At 40.6% G+C, this 22,323-nt stretch overlaps 1 protein-coding gene across 5 annotated transcripts in view; it reads right to left on the bottom strand.

Moving 5' to 3' along the window:
* Positions 1-22,323, bottom strand: part of RARB (retinoic acid receptor beta) — a 1,106,099-nt gene that overhangs the window by 288,912 nt on the left and 794,864 nt on the right. Inside the window, exon 1 of one of the 5 annotated variants that reach the window (XM_077491428.1) lies at positions 8,253-9,123. The exons of the other annotated variants lie outside the window; for them this stretch is intronic. Coding sequence (XP_077347554.1) covers positions 8,253-8,415 — 163 coding nt within the window. The 5' untranslated portion in view covers positions 8,416-9,123. Of the gene's footprint in view, positions 1-8,252; positions 9,124-22,323 lie in introns of those variants that run through there. 5 annotated transcript variants of the gene reach the window in all.

Genomic DNA, 22,323 nt, shown 5'->3' with positions numbered 1-22,323 from the left:
CTGTGTATGGAACACAGCTGCAGATTCCTTCTACCCATACTGTGTACGGAAAGCAGCTGCAGACTCCATCTACTCATACTGCATATGAGAGGAGGCTGCAGACTCCTTCTATCCATACTATGCGTGGCATGCAGCTGCAGCTGCAGATTCCTTCTTTCTATACTGTGTATGAGATTCAGCTGCAGCCTCCTTCTACTCATACTGCATATGAGAGGCGGCTGAAGACTCCTACCCATATTCTGTATCAGAGCCGACTGCAGACTCCTTCTACCCATACTGTGTATGAGAGGGGCTGCAGACTCCTTCTATCCATACTATGCGTGGCATGCAGCTGCAGATTCCTTCTTCCTATACTGTGTATGAGATTCAGCTGCAGCCTCCTTCTACCCATACTGCATATGAGAGGTCAGCTGAAGACTCCTACCCATATTCTGTATCAGAGGTGACTGCAGCCTCCTTCTACCCATACTGCTTATGAGATGACGCTGCAGTCTCTTTCTACCCATACTATGTTTGAAATGCCGCTGCAGTCTCCTTCTACCCATGCCGTGTATGAGAGGCAGCTGCAGGTTTCTTCTACCCATACTCTGTATGAGAGGCAGCTGCAGGTTTCTTCTACCCATACTCTGTATGAGAGGCAGCTGCAGGTTTCTTCTACCCATACTCTGTATGAGAGGCAGCTGCAGGTTTCTTCTACCCATACTCTGTATGAGAGGCAGTTGCAGGTTTCTTCTACCAATACTGTGCATGAGATGCAGCTGTAGACTCCTTTTACCCATACTGTGTATGAGAGGCAGCTGAAAACGCCTTCTACCCATACTGTGCATGAGAGGCAGCTGTCTGCTATTTCACCCCTGCAGTGTATGAGAGGGGGCTGCAGACTTCTACCTTTGTAGTATGTATGATAGGCAACTACCCACTTTTACACCAATGCTGTATATGAGAGCCACTGTCTTTCATACACAGTATAGGGGGGATAATACTTCTACCTATTATATGTTTGAGAGGTGACTTGGTATTATTCTACTCCTACTGTGCATGATAGCTGTTTTTTTATACACAGTAGGAATGGAACATTACTCCTTCTACCCATATTGGTCAAGTAAGCTGTATAGGAGTCAGCTGCCTACTCCTACACACACTGCATATGAGAGATGGATGTCTTCTCCTTCTACCCATACTGCATATGAGAGATGGATGTCTTCTCCTTCTACCCATACTGTGTATGAGATGTGGATGTCTTCTCCTTCTACCCATACTGTGTATGAGAGGTGGCTGTCTTCTCCTTCTACTCATACTGTGTATGAGAGGTGGCTGTCTTCTTTTTCTACCTACTGCGTATGAGATATGGCTGCCTTCTCTTTCTACCCCTACTGTGTATGAGAGGTAGTTGCCTACTGCTTTCACCCATACTGTGTATGAGAGCTGGCTGTCTTCTCTTTATACCCATACAGAATATGAGAGGTGACTGTCTTCTCCTGCTGCCCGCTATTCCATTAAACGATGCATGAGACTCCTACTCCTTCTCCCCATAATATATATATGGGGGACAACTGCCTGTTTCTTCTACCTATAATGTGTATGAGAGGCAGCTGCCTACTTCTTCTACCTATACGGTGTAATGCTGTTTTTGGATGACATCAACATATGCAGAGGTGAAGAGCACGTATTCGCTTTGCTAACCACAAAAGACCACCCTAAACACATACTTTTATTTTCTTTAATCTGTAAAAGGTCAAGGAATCAAATTAAATCATGCTTCTTGCAATTAAAACCACCACGATCTGACAAATAATTAAATAATTATGCTTCCCTTTAAGAAATCTCTTCTGTAACCCATGGAAATACAGATCTAGATTAAAACATCAGGAACAAAATTTTCACTCTTATTCATTTCCATTTCAGTTAATTATAGCCTGGAGCTTTGTAGCAGTCCAGGCTCTAGTCTTTTGAAGCCTGGAATGGCCTACAGAAAAGCGTTTTTTCACAAGTACAGACTTTGATGAAAAAAAAAATAAAGGTGATTTGGCTTGCAGTTTTAATGGTTTAATTTGACAAGCGATTTCTGTAAAGCGCTGTTTTGATGCAGGACCCAAAGATCCTTGAGAGGGAGGACTAATATGTTAAATGGGACAGAAGTAAATGCAGCACAAGCAAATTTAGTAAGTCCTTACCTCTTGTAAGGCATATATATCCTGAAGGTTAGTTCATGTAGCAATTAAGAAGGAAAAGTAACAGCCTCTAGATTTGCTAATATCACAGCACATCTCAGGTAGAAGCGGCTATTTCGTTGCCACATTTGCAAACACCAACGCATTATTATACTAGTACTACATACCACTGTATGGATCAAAACATTTGCCATAGTTAAAGCTTTATAACGAACTTCCCCAAATGTAATCTTGGCATGCCGTAGCTACGGGTGGTTCACTACACACTTGTATAAGACTTATAATAATATAAAATTGTGTAGTGTATATTATGAAAAAACAACCCTTGCATTTCTTTCACTACAAATCCAAGTAAAGACAAAATACACAAATGAAACACTCAGATTTATACGTAGTTAACTCAGTTTTATATAATACATAGTCATTCTTCACCTCTGCAACACTGATAATGAGAAAGTATGATCATTTATAGTATAAACCTTACAAAAAGTCAAATACAATACAAAAATACTGACACTACAAGAAAAAAAAAAAGGCGACAACGATGCTTGTATGCACCTTAGGTCAGTGACACCTAGATTTACGCTACAGCATACATACAGTCAGCGAAATGCCTCTGGTTGTTGAAAGTTGCATTGCCATTCAAAAGTTAGAAGGGTGTATGCTATGTTTTGTTTTTTAGCTAATGTCACAAATACACCATAGCTGAAAAGTGGATTCCTTTTTGTAAAAAGATCCTGAAATAAGTAAAAGGAGTGGAAACTGGTCAAAGCCTGGATATGTGGATATAGTTTCGACAACATAGCATAACCACTTTATACGTGAAGTATAGCTTTAGTCCCATTTTGTACAGTGCACTTAACGGGTACACAGTCTATATAATATATATATTATATTTATATATATATATATATATATATATATATATATATATATATATATACACACACACACATACTAGCATGTTTGTAGCTGGCATCCAGCTCATTATTGCACTATGTTAAGGGTTTATTGGCATTCAACATAATAAAGACATTACATAATATACTACGCAAATACTGTACACTCTACATCTCAATTCCTATTTATTCTTAAGGTATATTTAAAACATTTTGGACTTTCCGACGGTAAATAGTGTTCTTTGAAAAATTACTCAAGGTTCTATTAGACTCCACTAGCACAGATACCCTATTACAAGAAAAGGGCATCTTAGACATTGGCTTCTAATCTTAGCTAGTCCTATCTTCATAAGCAAGGCTTTAAATCTCTGTATCACCAAGTTTAAACATGGGAAGTATGCAAAAATGTATACTCTTCCGCATATGTGTAGTTTTATTTTAGCAATTTTATTGTATTTCTTTAGTACCACTGTTGGGACTTGGAGATGAAATAGAGCAATTACATTACTATTTCAAAGATGTGGTTATACTACATTATTTTTTTATTGCAATCTATATGCAGCATACACCCCCCCCCCCCCCCACAAGATTTGCATGCCTTAAGCTGCTTTATGCTGGCTTTCTTGACGTAATGGTTAATTATCGCATTAGGGATGTAGATTTCCAGATCCATAACTGGCTTAAAAATATATAAAATATGAGCATCATATATTCTTATGTATCTCTGGGCATGACTAACAACTCTTTGAAGTATGTCAAGCATGGGCGTTTTGTTTACAACATACCCTGGCTACCAAAAAAGGAAAATATATCTAATATATAAAATGCACTCGCTCAAACCAATGTTCTTAAACATAAAACCGTTTTCCCTGTATGTACAGTACATGTTAATACTAAATTTAGTATATATAATATCATAGTTCATACTAGGTCTGGAAGGCGTCCCATAATTTTGACCCGTTATCAAAATCAATACAGTGGGTGGAGAAAGCAAATTTAAGATGGTGGCTGTTTGTGTTTCTCCAAGCGAAAGGATCTATGGATAACAGATTTCTAATGCTGATATTAATTACGAGAATAATAATACATGTGACATTACAAAAAAAAAAAAAAAACAGTAAAGTCCTTCACATATTTTAATACGCATCTGTCCCAAGTTTAGAACACACAAAAAAATGGTACCATAAAAAAAAGATGTTGCTGTCAAGGTAATAGTATGATCGATAGCTACCACAGCAGAAGCATTAGTGAGCAAAAAATTTCCAACCATTATTTTCCGCAACAAAAAATAACTACAGGTATAAATCTCAGCTTTCCGGCATAGTAAAAAAAATATATAAAGGATAACAGAGTGAGTGTAAAAACACCTCCTAAAAGCCCAGCATCCATAGTAAAAGTTTACTTTACATTCCACCTACAAGAGCAGTGCATTTTGCATTCCCCATAACTTTTGAAGACTCTGAACTATAAAATAAATATGCCAATATTTCACTGTAGTAATCCAAATGGCATAGGTTCCTATGTTTTATCTATACAACTGAAGCACCAGCCATAACTCTCCCTGGAAAATTAGAAAACCATTCTAAGAAAATAAATAAAGTCTAAATAGATTATTATTTGAAATGTCTATTCTTTAGAAATGTAACGCTGATGTTTACACCAGACATGTAAGGCACGTGCAGCAATAGATTATTCTTCAAAAAATAAAAATCTGTATACGATTTACAGCAGTAAAACAAGGCAAAGTTATTGGATACACTACACAAGCCTAGATATTGGCAACAGTAAGCTATACCAACAGCAGGAAAAATACACTATACATGGATAACTACTGAAATGTTTTTTTTTTTTTAAAATAGAGACAATGACTTTACATTTTAAACGGCGGGTATACCGAAAATAACAGAGCACACAAAAGATTTTAATTTCTCACAATTTTTTCCATTTGTTAACATTACAGATATGTGCGAGATATCGTTATCATTAACCATCCTCAACTCAAACGATACATTTCTCCTAATATTAAGAAACAACATCTAATAGCTCGAAATGGAAGTGGATTAAATAGCAATGTGTTAATATTAATTTTACAGCGGAAGATCACGTGAAAAGGTTCTGCCTTAAATCTGTAAATGGCACTATATCTGTAGGAAAATGCAAGCTATGAGTGGGTTAATCCCTTTTAAACTGTGTTTTAAGTGTCTTTTTTTTTCTTTTGCCATGGATTTAATGTTTGGATCTGGTCCAAAACACTTGCACAAGCCAAATTGCGCTGAAAAAAAAAAAAAAATCTGTTTATATACTCTCTTTCACGAAGGCACTAGAAAATTATTTATGTAGAGGCCGGATTTATAAAACACCAAGGGAGTGGTGTGGAGGAGGAGGCAGCACACACATTGAAATGCAATCACACATTAAAAATAGGTAGTTTGATAACATAATCAGAGGGCAAGAGGCTTTGCAGGCATTCCAAAGCTTCTAAAAGGCAACTTTACAAAAAGCCTGAAAGAGAACAATATCGTAAGCTATCATTTAGCTTCCTGATGTCATGTGGACAACTGATATGCTGAACACTTTCACTGTTTATATAGACACAATTCATGTTTACCCTGATTAACGCCCCAAAGGCCAACTTCCTCTTAGATAAAAAAAATAAAAACGCATAAAACAAAAACATTTAGAGTGTCCTTTAGGTGACCAGTAGTCAAAACCTTTTTGAATTTAATACGTAATTTAATACGTATTATATGGAAGAGAAGAATCAGGGCTATTTTTTTAAGACTTCCTAAGAAATGACAGCTCATGCTTCTCTGTCATCATTGGCAAAGACTAACATACATAACAGAGTAAAAAAAAAATGCATAAAACAAAAACATTTAAAGGACGAGTGTCCTTTAACTAACCAGCAAAAGAAACCTTTTGCATTTAATACATATATGTAAGAGGAGAATCAGGGCTAATTTTTAAGACTTCCTAAGAAATGACAGCTCATGCCTCTCTGTTATCTTTGGCAAAGACTAACACACATTACAGATTTCTTTTTAATCAAAGAAAAAAGCATTGGTGACATGTAGGAACCATGTTGTCATATTTAATTGCAAGAAGGAGAAATATGCAATGGTGGGTGCTCAGATCCACAAATTTTGTTTTATGATCATGCATTTAGATGGAAGGAACTACATTTCATTTAGTCGTACAGAGCACAGGGTGCTCATAAAGCAGAAAAAAAAAGGTAACAATATAATTGAAGGAGCAATCCACAGCCGAGGTGTTGAACACTGTGTTAAAACCACTGTGATAAACAGCCTGGCAATTCGTCTAAATCAGTGTCAGAGCAAAGCAGCATCCTGCAGGCTCCTTTTTTTTTTGGAGCAGTGAATGGCTTGTGAAGTTCTAGTGCCTTTGGTCATTTCTCAAAAACTTGAAGCCTGAGTGCTAAAGCCTTACTACTGTTTACAATGTGTGTGCTCCTCAGCACCATGTCAAGATCAGATAACGGCACTTTTGCAGACCACATGCAAGAAGACTCCTTCTCCTCCTTCACAAAACCTCCTACTGTAGATGGAAAAACCACTGACTGTATCTTGGGGCATGCCTGTAATTGATGGCTGAATCCTGAAGTCTCCAGCAGCCAGGGTTATTTAGCAATGCTGAAACTTTGAAAGTCAGGGCAAAGCAAATTTAAAGGTGCTAAGGTCAAGCTTAAGAATTATGGCTTTGCAAGCAGCCAACAGCGATAAATGCGAATATAGTACATTTGTTATCCTACTGCTCACATCAAGCAGTTAAATATATAAACACAACAACAACATTTTCTTTAGCCGACGCCTACGAAAAACACTTTTTATTCCAACTGTTATTTTTGCGTTAAAAAAAAAAAAGACCTTAGGTAAAGCTAAAGAAATTCCAATGAAACAAATGACACTTTCTAACCCAACCCTTTTGTATTGCTTTCAAACAAAGACCTTAAGTAAAATGAAATAAGTTCCAATGAAATAAATGAGGATACACAAGTTTCTTCTCATCTACAACTACAACTACTAATAAAACGACCTTCGGTAAAATGAAATAAGTTCCAATGAACTAAATGAAGATACACAAGTATCCTCTCATCTACCACTAAAACTACTAAAAAACCGACCTTTGGTAAAATGAAATAAGTTCCAATGAAATAAAAGAGGATACACAAGTATCCTCTCATCTACGACTAAAATGACAAAAAAAACGACCTTCGGTAAAATTAAATAAGTTCCAATGAAATAAATGAGGATACACAAGTATCTTCTCATCTACTACTACAACTACTAAAAAAATGACTTTCGGTAAAATGAAATAAGTTCCAATGAAATAAATGAGGATACACATGTATCTTCTCATCTACAACTACAACTACTAAAAAAACGACCTTCGGTAAAATGAAATAAGTTCCAATGAAATAAATGAGGATACACAAGTATCTTCTCATCTACAACTACAACTACTAAAAAAACGACCTTCGGTAAAATGAAATAAGTTCCAATGAAATAAATGAGGATACACAAGTATCCTCTCATCTACAACTAAAATGACTAAAAAAAGGACCTTTGGTAAAATGAAATAAGTTCCAATGAAATAAAAGAGGATACACAAGTATCCTCTCATCTACAACTACAACTACTAAAAACTGGTCCAATAAAAACAGAACACACTTGTGTTGTGCTATTGGATAAAAGGCATTAAAGAGGCAGTAAAGGTAAAATCGACTTTTATAAATAAATATGAGTTTTGCATTTTATGTGGTATAAGCAAAAAAGTGAACTATAAAAGGGGCGTAAATCAAACTGGCGTTCGAAGCACTGCTCAGGAAATGACAGCTAGTAAACGTAAATCAATATTTACAGGTAAACATCAATTTGACTTTTTTAATATATATATATATATATATATATAAAAAAAGTCTAGTGTGCAAAATACAACCTGCGCATGATCAGGTAAAACGCAGGTAGTAAAAGTACATGATCATGTACAGTTAATTATTAATTGCACTTGTCAGTTGCACTTGAGATAAATAAAACAAATAGGAGTGCCTTTTATTAGCTGTCATTTTGGAGTGGAGTTCATTTTTACGGCATGCAGCGAGAAGTAGCGAGGGGGGGGGGGGGGTAAAGAAATCAAAAGCAGACAGGCTGGTAAGTGGACCTACATTGAGCACTGTGCCGGTGTTGGTGCTGCCATTCTGTCTGTCCCAATCCGCTGAAGCATGCTTTGAGAGCTTTTTCCTGTAGCATGCAAGAAGATGGGCTCGCAGTGTAGAAATCCAGCATTTGCCCAGGGCTCACTGCTAGAACATCCATACAGTCAAACATGATTTCCCCCCTATACGAGATGCCTGGAAAAGTGCTTTTCCTTTAGGTGCACAGGAAAATGGCATCGAAAAGTACACCCAACTCCATCAAAACTCTGCCCCTTTTTTTTGGCACGTAGGCTGTTGGTCTATTTCCCAGACCAGAATCATGAATTATGACAGACAACACAGCTAAAAGCCTGTAATTGATCCAAATGATCATTTACTATTTTCCAAGCTTCCCAGCCATTCCAGCTAAGCAGAAGAAGGAGGAGGAGAGGGGGGGGAGAGGAGATGAAGAAATCCAAGCTGTCAGCTGCAGGCTAAAACCTCTCGAAATTCCTGAAGGTGCTTGCAGGCTGCTGGAGCAGATCGTACGCCCGTACCCGCTCTCTGGGCGTAAGTGAGCTGAAAGTCTGCAAAAATAACAACATTTATTCCATCTAGCACTCGGCGTCCCCCCTTCCAAAGCGAATAGATCCTTCTGCTTTTGAACAGCTCACTTCCTACTACTTGTGTCACACAAAATGAAAGATTGGATTGCCTAATATATGCGAGTGAACTCTCCATGAACCCTTCCCAGGCTGCTAACCTTCAAATGACCCAAACCGGTCTGACATCACCAACTCCCAGGATTCTCACACAGCTTAAAGACTACCAGCAGCCCTGCAGAAACAGACAGGCGGAGAGAGAGAAGCAGGCTGCTCGGCAAATGCTCAGCTTTATCATGTGTTGTCCTCGGCTCCACATTCTGACAGTAAATGCGCTACTTGAAACAGGAAGATAACAGGAAAACGTGCGCGCTGGCTTGATGTGTCAATCCTGACCTGTCAAGAGGTTTATTCTGCTTTAATTGTGTGCTCTGAGCAACAACAAAAAAAAAAGCATTTGCCCTGGATTCGATTTTTTTTTTTTTTCGTAGCTGCTCCTCTAATAGTGGGATTTTAGAAAAATTGGAATTTTAGGGCAGGATTGCCAATTTTACCTATACGGTTTTAGCTGCTTGTTATGAAATAAGAGATGTAACTCTTGGTTGACCGATGATTAATTTGTAGTAGATTGATTTCAATCAAGATCGTTTTAATTTTTTTAATTTTTTTTTAATAAGGGGTTAAAATCTTCGTAAACAGAATCCCATGTGTAGCTAGGCAGAATTCTCATAGACTGATCCCTGGAAAACTAGGGGAATGACTAGGTGTCGTCCTGCTGTGTAGGACTTTTGTAGGGGGCGCTACCGAGTACTTTCAGCCTCTGGAAACACTATTGAAAATAGAGATTGTCGAATTTACTAGATTATGTTTGTACGACTTTCACCACCCATTCCTTTTTATAGAGAGAATGCATTTCTGTACGATTGTCACCAATAATTTCTTTTTATACAGAGAATCCCACGTGTAACTCCAGTCCCAAGACTCCCATACATTGTCTGATCCCAGGAATACTAGGGCAATGACTAGGTGTCATCCTGATTTGTAGGACATTTGCAAGGGGACGCTAACGAGTACTACCAGCCCTTGGAAATACTATAGTAAATATAGATTTTCTAATTTACTAGATTATTTTTGTATGGCTATCACCATCCATTTCTTTTTATACAGAGAATCCCACGTGTAACTCCAGTCCCAAGACTCCCATACACTGTCTTATCCCGGGAATACTAGGGCAATGACTAGGTGTCATCCTGATTTGTAGGACATTTGCAAGGGGACGCTAACGAGTAGTACCAGCCCTTGGAAATACTATTGTAAATAGAGATTTTCTAATTTACTAGATTATTTTTCTATCACCACTCATTCCTTTTTTTACAGAGAATCCCATGTGTAACTCCATTCTCAAGATTTCCATACACTGATCCCAGGAATACTATAGCAATGACTAGGTTGAAATCTTTGCAAACAGAATCCCATGTGTAGCTAGGCAGAATTCCCATAGACTGATCCCTGGAAAACTAGGGGAATGACTAGGTGTCATCCTGCTGTATAGGACTTTTGTAGAGGGCGCTAACGAGGACTTCCAGCCTTTGGAAACACTATTGTAAATAGAGATTGTCTAATTTACTAGATCGTTTCTGTATGATTCCTTTTTGTACAGAGAATCCCATGTGTAGTTCCAGTCTCAGGATTGTCATAGACATTCTGATCACAGGAAGACCAAGGCACTGATTAGGTGTGATCCTTCTATGTAGGGGGCACTAATGAGTGCTTCCAACCACTAGAAGAACTATTCAGAGATTGTCTAATTAACGATAATTTCTGTATGACTGTTGCCAATTATTCATTTTTGTACAGTGAATCCCAATATGTAGCTTCAGTCTCAAAATTCCCATAGACAGTCTGATCCCAGGAATACGAGGGCAATGATTAGGTATGATCTTGATGTGTAAAATTATTGTAGGGGCACTAATGAGTGCTTCCAGCCTCTGGAAACACTACTGTTAATAGAGATTGTCTAAATTTACTAGATCATTTCAGCATGATTCCTTTTTGTACAGAAAATCCCATTACAGTCTCAGGATTCCCATAGACATTCTAATCACAGGAAGACTAAGGCAATGACTAGGAGTGATTCTTCTGTGCAGAAGTGTTTTGTAAGGGGTTAAAATCTTTACAAACAGAGTCCCACGTGTAGCTAGGCAGAATTCCCATAGACCGATCCCAGGAAGACTAGGGCAATGACTAGGTGTCGTCCTGTTGTGTAGGACTTTTATAGGGGGCGCTAATGAGTACTTCCAGCCTTTGAAAACACTAATGTAAATAGAGACTGTCTAATTTACTAGGTCATTTCTGTATGCTTCCTTTTTGTACAGTCTCAGGATTCCCATAGACATTCTGATCACAGGATGACTAAGGCAGTGACAGGTATGATCTTTCTGTAAAATACAAAGTGCACAACAAAAAACGGCCCAAACACACTGCTCAGCGCTACAGTTGAATAATCCTCTTAAAGTAGTTGTAAACCCTTACAAACCACTTTTAACTACAGGTAAGCCTAGATTAAGGCTTACCTGTAGGTGCAAGAAAAATCTCGTAAACCTACTGGTTTAGGAGATATTTGCAAAAGACAGGCGCCGCTGTCTGCGGACAGGCTTACTGAGAGTCCCGCTGCTAACGGCGATCATGCCATTAGTGGCAGCTCCCGCACGCATGCGCGGTAGTGACGTCATCGCGGCTCCAGCCAATCACAGCGCCGGAGCCACGATACCTGGAAGGAAGATGGGCGCTTCGTGGAAGAGAGGACAGCGTGATATCGCGATGCATAGTAGCCCATTATGCTTTACCTTTGCAGGGAAACATAGAGGAAGTAAAACCCATCAGGATTTACTTCCTGTTTAAGGTAGTAAATGTCAAAGTTACAGCGTATAATCTTAAATCATAAAATGGCAGCTACTGAACATAAAACAAATATAAAACAAATGGCAATTAGAAATAGTCAAATGTCATGCAACTTTAAATCACCATAGCAGCGCTCATGTCAATCTATGCATATATGACACGCTTATGTACAATCCCTTATACAAGACAAAAGTCCCTTGAGGTGGTTCCCGGTGAATAAATCAGAATTTTCTTATAGAGAAAAAAAAAGTTCATAAATTCATGCACCAAACGCCCAAGCTTGTCACCACGTGAAAGGAAAACTCACCCCTTTGGGGTTAATCTAATCTGGTAAAATTAAGCATCCCAAATATATCATTTACAATTTTATTGAAGCCCCAAAAACCCCCTTTACAGGTTATTCCTACAGGATGAAATAATTCATAAAGCATAAAATGCAAACCGTAGCGTTGCCACCGATCGCTAGCCACAAGGAGACATCAGCGTCAAGAGAGGCCAGCGTGTTTGGCTGCTTTCTGGTTTCCCAAGGTGCGTGTTCTCCAGGATAGCCGGAAGTGACGTTTGTGTCGCCTTGTGTTTTGTGTCTTTTTGTGGTTAGCAATTGGTGGCAAGTCTACGGTTTGCATTTTTTGGGATGCTTGATTTAACCAGATTTCTGGTGAGTTTAACCCCAAAGAAGCGAGTTTTCCTTTCCCGTGATGACAAGCCTGGGTGTTTGGTGCATGGATTTATGAACTTTTTTAACCTATAAGAAAATTCTGATTTATTCACTGGGAACCACCTCAAATGACTTTTTTCTTGTATAAGGGATTGTACATAAGCGTGTCATATATGCATAGACTGACATGAGCGCTGCTATGGTGATTTAAAGTCGCATGACATTTGACTATTTTTAATTGCCATTTGTTTTATATATGATCATTCTGTGTATAACTTTTGTCGGGGGCACTAATGAGTAGTTTCAACCATTAGAAACACTATTCAGAGATTGTACAAAAAGGAATGATTGGCAACAGTTGTACAGAAAGATCGAGTTAATTATAAAGATAATCCTATGTGTAGATCCATTACCAAGATTCCCATAGACAGTCTGATCCCAGGCATACAAGGCAATGACTAGGTATGATCTGTATGTGTAGAATTGTTGTGGGGAGCGCTAATGAGCGCTTCCAGCCTCTGGAAACACTCCATAGATAGGCATTAAGGGATTTAACGCCTATCTCCAGGGTAAAACAATAACCCTTCCTTGCAGTGAGACTTCCATTGCACTGCAAGGATTAAATGCACAATTATGTCTAGGGTACCGCAAAAGGCACTTTTACATTCCTGATCCTCTGCTCTCCCCTTTGGCATCCCTCTGCATCCTAATATCGAAGGCTATGGCTTGCTGGAGCATAGGGGAGTAGTTGCTGCGGGTGTCAGACCCACCCACCTGCCTGGGGAAAGTCTGGGGTATTGAGGGATCGGGTAAGTGCTTCTTCTGGTGCCTTAAACATGAACAAGAATTTAACCCTTGCAGTACAGTAGCAGACTCAGTGCAAGGGAGTATTACTGTTTTCCCTGGTCATCAGCTTTAAGTGTCAATTGTACATTTATCACCTTTAGGCCCCTTTCACACTGGGGTGCTTTGCAGGTGCTACATTGCTAAAAATAGGCCTGCAAAGCCCCCTGAAACAGCTGCTGCTGTCTCTCCAGTGTGAAAGCCTGAGGGCTTTCACACTGGAGAGGTGCGCTTGCAGGATGGTCAAAAAAGTCCATCAAGTCGCATCTTTGCAGTGCTGTAGGAGCGGTGTATTTACCGCTCCTAAACCACCCCTTCCCATAGAAAACAGTGGGGCAGTGCTGCAAACCCGCCTTTGCGGGCAGTTTTAACCCTTTTTCGTCCGCTAGCGGGAGGTAAAACTGCCCCGCTAGCAGCCTAATAGCTCTGCTAAAATTACGGTAAAGCGCCGCTAAATATAGCGGCGCTTTACCGCCAACGCCCCAGTGTGAAAGTAGCTTTATACTTTGAATCAACAGACAGAATTGCCAATAATAAGGTCCTTACCTGAACTTTATGAGTAATAATAATTCATATGTGCTAGTTAAAGGAATGAGCTGAAAGCCCTGGCATTTTTCATTCAACCAGTGGGTTCAAACTCACTCACTATCAGATTCATTTTCTGTTTTCTGCAAAAAAAAAAAAAATGGCTGACCCTGCTGCCCTCTATAAACCTTCTGTCCATGTCCCCAATTCAACTAGGGATTTTGCAGCTGTAGTGGCAACTCTGCACATGCTCAGTTTTCAGTGAGTTTATGAGCAGCCTATGTGACTATAAAGTCACACATGTTGGCATATACACAGTGGTAAATGACAGCCCACTCTCTCCCTCCTCCTTCATGCCCATTACCCAGATAAACACAACGGGGTTGGGATATTACAAGCAGATTAATGGTGGCTTCACCTCCCTCTTATTCTAAGACATAGGCTGGAGGGGTGTGGCACAGCTTGTGACTGGCACAAATCCACCCACACCATGGCATTGCCAAAAAATAATAAAGATTTGTCAAGAAAAACTATTGCCTGTTGTGCCATAGATGTTAGAATCCAATGAATAAACTTATCATATTAAAAGAACAGGATTATCACACAAATGGATTAGAATATTTGGGGGTGCATTAATTGCTCTTTTACTAGCGGAGGCGCCTGGCTTTCTCCTTCGTCGCCGCTGCCGCCCAGGGGTCTTCTTCTGACTTCGGGGGTCTTGTCCCGCTCTTCGTTTCTTCTTGCCGGGGCCTCCGCTATCTTCTTGCAGCTCTTTTACTAGCGTTGGCCCTGTCTTGTCGCTGACGCCTTCTTCTTCCTTCTTCATCTTCTTCCTTCTTCTCTTCTTCTTCCTTCCAAAGTTGACACAACGCTCTATCCAGCCGTAATGGCAGGGACGCGTTGTGCGGCGACTTATATAGGCATAATTCTCTTCTTTAACGGGATAATTTAACGGGATAATTTAATGGAGGATGCTGGGACTGTGACATCATAAGGGACGGGGTCAACATGTGACATCACCCGATGACCCCACCCCTTATGATGTCACAGTCCCAGCATCCTCCATTAAATTATCCCGTTAAATTATCCCGTTAAAGAAGAGAATTGTGCGCTGCATTTGGAGATTTCATAATTTGCCACGTCACGAATGTTAATTCTCCATTACAAACGCTAGTTTACAAGACCGACTGCTTCTGCTTCTGAGCATGCATGTTTGTACCTTGGACATTTGTCCGAAGGACTGGTGTACGCACGATTGGAAAGTCCCACAACACACATTTGTTGGAGGAAAATTTGAAAACATGCTAGTCAACATTTGTTGGCGGAAAGTCCGACAACAATTGTATGACGGAGCATACACACGGTTAGATTTTCCGCCAACACCCTGACAGCCAACATTTCCCGTCGGAAAGTCTGATCTTGTGTACGGGGCTTAATTGCGGATTTTTTGGAGCCACAAATATTTTTAAAGTATACAAGGTGGCCCCCATACTGAACATTTTGGGGACCCCTCTATTTACAAATATGCGAAATTATTTGGTCACCAATGACAAAGAAAAACATCTGGCACCAGCTTAACATTGCATTGTTCTGCCTAGTGTTACCAATCTGATGTGTTTTATTATGTGCCAAGCTAAGTATCTTGCAAATTTCTTTACTACCCCCCCCCCCCCCCCTCTTTTTTTTAAGATGTATTATTTGGAGTTTACAGATCACTGTCATTTTTAGTCATTTAATGCTCAGGAATGATGTATTTTTTCTATTTGTCACAAGCTATGTCTACATAGTCCTTTGATTTCACACAGCAGCATTCATGACCAGTGTGGTACAATGTTTGCAGATAACCATTAATCCACAGCTCTGTCCTGATAAAGGGGCAGGCAGGGGTGAGAAGTCACATATGCCAAATTTAATCAGAGCGCACTGCTTTTTCTTTATTAGAACAATAAGAAGGCAAACAATCAAGGGCAAGCCAGAAGCAACGTTGGTGTTAATATCAAAGGACATTTTGCCTATGGGGTGAGCCTTGTTATGTGCTTGTATCCCTAATCACCCCCCCCCCCCCGAACAGTCCTCTTCAGCACAAGAGGCCACTGTTGCGGCATCGATGAAAGCCATACTTTCTTTCTCACTGCTACAGCATGGAATGGATGTACTCTTCAAAATAGCGCCTGCCACTTCAAAGGGCCATTTTCTAACACTTAAAATGACTGCTGTCTTTGTGGCTTCTTGCACCCCTAAGCACTGCTCGTTATTACCACCTTTACCGCCGATGCACACGGCACTGTACAATCATTATTACTGTTGTGTCTATAATTAACATTGCCGTTTCCTACATCTGTAACCTGTTTTATTTTTGAGTGACTATACATCCAGACATTTAATTTCTATGTATTATTGTGTGTCATCTGACTGTGGCCATAGATGAGCAGATATTTTCCCGAGAATGACATCTGCCCTTCCTTGCATGAGTCATCCAAAAGCTGGTCATAGATGGATCGAAACTCAGCCGGTTCAGCAGGGACTGAGCGCTTTTCAATCCGTGTGTGGCTACTCCCGCTCAATCTACTGACTGACGTCTGTCAAATGGGTTTGTTGGAAAATTTATCTTAATCAATGGCTGCAGCCAAGCAAGCCAGAGAGTCCCAGCTGTCAGAACACAAAGGCGGTTATTTACGAAGGGCAAATCCACTTTTCACTACAAGTCCAAACTACAAGTGCAAAGTGCACTTGAAAATGCACTGAAAGTGTACTTGGAAGTGCAGTCGCTGTAGATCCGAGCGGGACATGCAAGGAAACTAAAAACAGTATTTTAGCTTGCATATGATTGTATGATAAAATTAGCGGAGTTTCCCCTCATTTCAGATCCACCCCTTAGATTTACAGTGACTGCACTTCCAAGTGCACTTTCAGTGCAATTTCAACTGCACTTTGCATTTGTAATAAAAAGTGGATTTGCCTTTTGTAAATAAGCCCCAATGTCTCAACGAGGAAAATTCCTTCATCCGCCTCTATTTTGTGGATGGAGGTGTGATCCATCTATGGCCAGCCTTACTCAGGGCCAAAATTCTTGCCCGAGGGCCAATCCACACCAGGAATCGGACAGGAACATGCTGCACATTCCTGTGCGGTTCTCATGCGGTGCGATTCTCTATTTGACCCTATTCATTTTAAATGGCTCAAATCACACTGGACCGCACCAAAAGTAGTGCATGCAGAAAATTTCAGGATTAAAAAAAAAAACATTTATACTCACTTAGGTGGATGCAGCATTAATCTGATTTGTCCCCCATTGGCTCTGTAGTGAGAACTGAGAGTTTGAACACCACTGAACACTCAGTGCGACCCCTCCTCTCTTAGCAGAGATCCATGACAGTAAGTCAGCGGCTCTCTGCTCTCCCCTCCAGTGCTCACCGGAGCTATGGAGGGTGCAGGAGGGGCTGGCTCAGACTCTCGGTGGATCGTTGAGAAGCTAAGCCAGGTGCCGGTCCATGTATCTGGGTAGATCCCAGCCATATGGTCAGGATCTTTCCCGAGCCTGAACTGGCTGAGTGACATCAGCCGACAGCGGGCTTCAGCCTGCTGTTGGGGGCGAAAACAGGTCACAGGAGTGTAGAACGAACTGCATTCCGGTGATCCATAGAAGAAGTATGGGCAAAAAAGCTTTTGCCATACTTCTCATTAAAAAAACGCACTGAAACTGTATCGCATGTATCACGTGATCTGGTGCAGGCAAACGCACTACATTTGTAACAACTGCAATGCGTTTTGAAAGTGGTGGAGAAAACAGACATGGAACGTGCGTTTCCACTACCGCTTTCTGGGGTTAATATACAAGCTGACAGCTATGGATCTTTCACAATGATTGCCCTACTCACAGGGAAATCTTAAAACAAAATTGGAAAATGCCCCTATGTGACATCAAGGGCCTAGAAATTCCTAAGGTGTTTATATTGTCTTGCAGCACATAACAGAGGATTTTGTATCTGAAAGTTCTTGCTTGCCTTTACCCCCACCCGCTAATAAGCAGCCTAAGGCTCCATGTGCATTTTTAATAAGCTCAGAAAAAAGCTAGAAAAAATGCTGAATGAAAAATGCGGAACATAGTATTTTTGTGCCAGCTTCTAGTAACATTTAGTAGCTTTTAGAAGCTTTTAGGAACATTTAGGAGCATTCGCAATTTATTATCATTTTTTTAATACATAAAGAAAGAAAGCTGAATGGGCCATAACTTGCTGAGGGTTAAATGGCCTGTGGTCTGGCAAGTCACCCTCAATAAACAAGTGTCCCAATACTTGCCATACCTGATGATGAAGTAGCTGCAGCTGTGTAGGGCCAAAGGCAGAATGTTGCTGAATCTGAGAGCAGCGAAGGACCAGGCAGCTCAGAATGTGCATGTACTGCGGCTCAGACCAGAAAAATGGCACCTCCACATATATGAACGTAAAAAACCTTCTCTGTGAAGCAGGGCCCCAAGCCCCCCCCCCCCCCATACTTACCTTAGCTTGCTTTCGACCCAGCGATCTCCACCAGAGCCTTGGCACTCTGAGGACTCTCCCTCATTGGCTCCCAATGCTGTTAACCACCGTCAGTGAGCTAGTGAGCCAAAGAGGAGAGAGAGGGGACGGGGCTGAGCCACAGCTCTGTGTGTGAATGAACACGCAGAGCAGCGGCTCGGGAACAAGCCTGCTTGGGTTCTCCCATTGCAAGCTGCTTGCTCTGGGGGCCCTCGGCAAGAGGGGCCAAGAGCACTGGCAAGGGAACAGAGAAGAGGAGGATCAGGGCTGCTCTATGCAAAACCACTGCACAGAGCAGGTGAGTATAACATGTTTGTTTAAAAAAATAAAAATAAAGCATTTAATATCACTTTAACAGAAAAATGGATACAACCCTTTTTTATTCAGAGGATACATTGCCCACTACTGAATAGGGAGCTATTCAAAATGAATGGCGTCACAACACATAACTGTAAATGACCCCCAAGGGTTCAAGAATCAACAGCCAAACCTAAAAAAAAAGTATTTAGTATGTGTAGAGCAGACTTTTTCAACCAGGGTGCCCAGGCACCCTGGGGCGCCTTGAGATTTCTTCAGGAGTGCCTTTTCAAAATGCCTAAAAATTGCACCAAAAGTGTATACAAGCCAGCAGATGGATGAAGTCTACCTTTTAGTTACACAAAGCCACAGGTTTTCATTGTGTAACATTACGACCTTCTAGACACCGGCGTCCAATGACCCTCCCCTGCGACTCTATGTCAGCACTGGGGTCACATTAGCTGAGATGGAGAAAAACTGAGGGAAAATAGAAACATTGGAATACTAGTCAGTACCAGTGTGCAAAAGTGTATTGGATTTGGAAGAATAAATCACCTCCAACGGGTGTCTTACATGTGTGGATGTTGATGTATTGTGTAAAACTATTAGAATAGTATTTTACATTTTAGAAGTGGCTCCCAAACAAAATTGATGTCCTTTTTTTCCCACAAATAGAGCTTTCTTTTGGTGGTATTTGATCACCCCTGTGGTTTTTATTTTTTGCGCTATAAACAAAAATAGAGCGACAATTTTGAAAAAAATGCATTATTTTTTACTTTTTGTTATAATAAATATCGCCCAAAAATATATAAAAAAACTTTTTTTTCCTCAGTTTAGGCCGATACGTATTGTTCTACATATTTTTGGTAAAAAAAATCGCAATAAGCGATTATTGATTGGTTTGCGCAATAGTTTTATGGCATTTTTATTAATAATTTTTTTTTTACTAGTAATGGCGGCGATCAGCGATTTTTATTGTGACTTCGACATTATGGCGGACACATCGGACATTTTTGACACATTTTTGGGACCATTGTCATTTATACAGCAATCACTGCTATATAAATGCAGTGATTCCTGTGTAAATGACACCGGCAGTGAAGGGGTTAACCAGTGGGTGGCAGTGTAGGGGTTAATTGTTCCTAGGGGTGTGTTACTAACTATGGGGGGCTGGGCTTTAATTTAGTGAACATTGATCTCTGCTCCAATTACATGGAGCAGAGATCAGCGTCACTAGTTGCTAGACAGAATGGGGAAATGCTGTTTACAACGGCATTTCCTCGTTCAGCCGCCCCGTGAGACGATCGCTGGTATGTCCGTGGCGATCGAGTCCGTGGGACCCACAACCGGACTCACGGGGGTCCCGACCAGCACACGAGTGCACCGCCGGCGGCACACTCGTGATGGCAGGTCGGCATTAAAGATTGGACGTACCTGTACGCCAATATGCCTGCCCGTGCCATTCTGCTGATGTACATCGGCGTGCGCTGGTCGGGAACTGGTTAAATGTACATGGGAATCACATAGGGGGTTATTTACTAAAGGAATGCCCACTTTGCACTGCAAGTGCACTTGGAAGTAAAATCGCTGTAGAACCGAGGGGGACATGCAAGGAAAATAAAAAAACAGCATTTTAGCTTGCACATGATTGGATGATAAAATCAGCAGAGCTTTCCCTCATTTCAGATCTACCCCTTAGATTTAGAGCGACTGCACTTCCAAGTGTACTTGCAGTGCAAAGTGGATTTGCCTTTCGTAAATAATCCCCCATTATACGATATTGCATACTTCAATGTGTGCAAGTAACAGGAAAGAAAACACAATTATCCTGGCAATAATCGGTTAACCATCATGATAAGCAATGATTTCTGTTTTCTGTCAAGAACACTAAACGGCAACAGACATGTCCTTTGGGGAGTCTTCTTCCATTACTCTAATGCCTGCTATTATTCTAACAATGCCATCAAGAAGCATACCAGTTTTTTTGTTTTTGTTTGTCTACATATATGAGTGAAAGACCTCATGCACGATGTTTTTTTTTTCACGTTACTGTTAGGGGCATCTCACGTTTTAGTTTTTTTCTGCCTCTAAATACCCCTGCATGTTAGTCCATGGGGGTAATTTACTAAAGAAAACTCCACTTTGCAGTGCAAGTGCACTTGGAAGTAAAGTCGCTGTAGATCCGAGGGGGACATGCAAGGTAAATAAAAAAACAGCATTTTAGCTTGCACATGATTGGATGATAAAATCAGCAGAGCTTCCCCTCATTTCAGATCTACCCCTTAGATTTAGAGCGACTGCACTTCCAAGTGCACTTTCATTGCAAAGTGGATTCGCCTTTCGTAAATAACCCCCAATGTGTCCATGCAGGCATATGTGTTTAGAGGCAGAAAAAACCCCACTATCAGCGCATCTAGGAGCAGCAAAAAATAATTTAATACATGTAAACGTGTGTTAGCGCCAGGTGCGTCAAGCGCTTGAGTGTTAAAGGGTTTGTTAACCCATCCATATTAAACTATGCCAGCCCCTCTATTAGAGGCTGGGATAGCACACTAAGGGAGTTATTTATGAAAAGGCAACTCCACTTTGCACTACAAGTGCAAACTACAATTGCAAAGTGCACTTGGAATGAGGGAAGGTTCTGCTGATTTTATCATCCAATCATGTGCAAGCTAAAATGTTGTTTTTTATTTTCCTTGCATGTCCCCCTCGGATCTACAGCGGCTGCACTTCCAGGTGCCCTTTGCACTTGTAGTGCAAAGTAGATTTGCCTTTAATAAATAATCCCCTGTGTCTGTAGTTTTTAAAAACGAGCAGTGTAAATATCTGATTTGCGCTGTCTTCAGGCCGGTCACATCACTCGCAGCCGCTTTACAGCTCTGATCTATTGCCATGATCTCCCTCTGACATCAGCCCGTGAGATCACATGGCTGCTCTTCTCCTCCACAGAAGCCGTGTCTCATAGCTGTAAAGCGGCCGCAAGTCACGTGACCGGCCTGAAGACAGCTGCAATTAGGTATTTACACTGCTCGTTTTTTTAAACTACAGACACAGTGTTCTATGCCAACCTTTAATAGAGAGGCTGGCAGTGAAATTTTTTAGCGAGGCGGGGCTAGGCTGGCTGGAGACAGACACAGAGGTGGATGACAGGCAGGAGGGAGTGGGGAGAGAGGAGATTAGAGAGGACAGTGTATGACTATGATGGAGGGCCACAATTAGACCACGATGATCAGCGCGTAGCTACCCTTGTTATCACACTCTATTTAGAGAGGGCATACAGGAAGTGGTAAATTCCGTTTTTTTTTTTACAGTTTTGGGGGGGGGGAGTGCAGATTACACAGCACAAGCACTGTGCTGTGTAATCTTCTTTATCCTCCCTGGCAGTTTAAAACAAAGTTTGAAACACAAAATCATAAATTATAATTATAACTAAAAATAATTATAACAAATAATAATAATCAAAATTATTCAATAATGTAATCATATCAAAAACACTGAAATTTGCTCAGTTGCAGAATTGGCGCTGTCATTAGATTTAGTGCTTGATGATGAATTTCCCCCACAAATCGCTATCGCTCGGTTCTGCAAGTGATTCTAATTTACCTCTGTTTTCTAGTTGGTCTAAAAGCACTTTTGACATAAAGGGACACTTTTTGGTTGCTATGGACAATCTCCAAATTCCAGGCAGAAAAAAATGTATTTATAATATAAAAGTGCATGCAGGGCACTGGACAGACCACTAGGGACAAAAAGGATGT

Source organism: Lithobates pipiens, unplaced genomic scaffold, assembly GCF_037356315.1.
Source record: "Lithobates pipiens isolate NorthernLeopardFrog02 unplaced genomic scaffold, aLitPip1_a1.2 Scaffold_19, whole genome shotgun sequence".
NCBI classification, from domain to species: Eukaryota; Metazoa; Chordata; class Amphibia; order Anura; family Ranidae; genus Lithobates; species Lithobates pipiens.
Note: the sequence above shows the minus strand (reverse complement) of the source record. Positions and strands in the feature narration are given on the sequence as shown.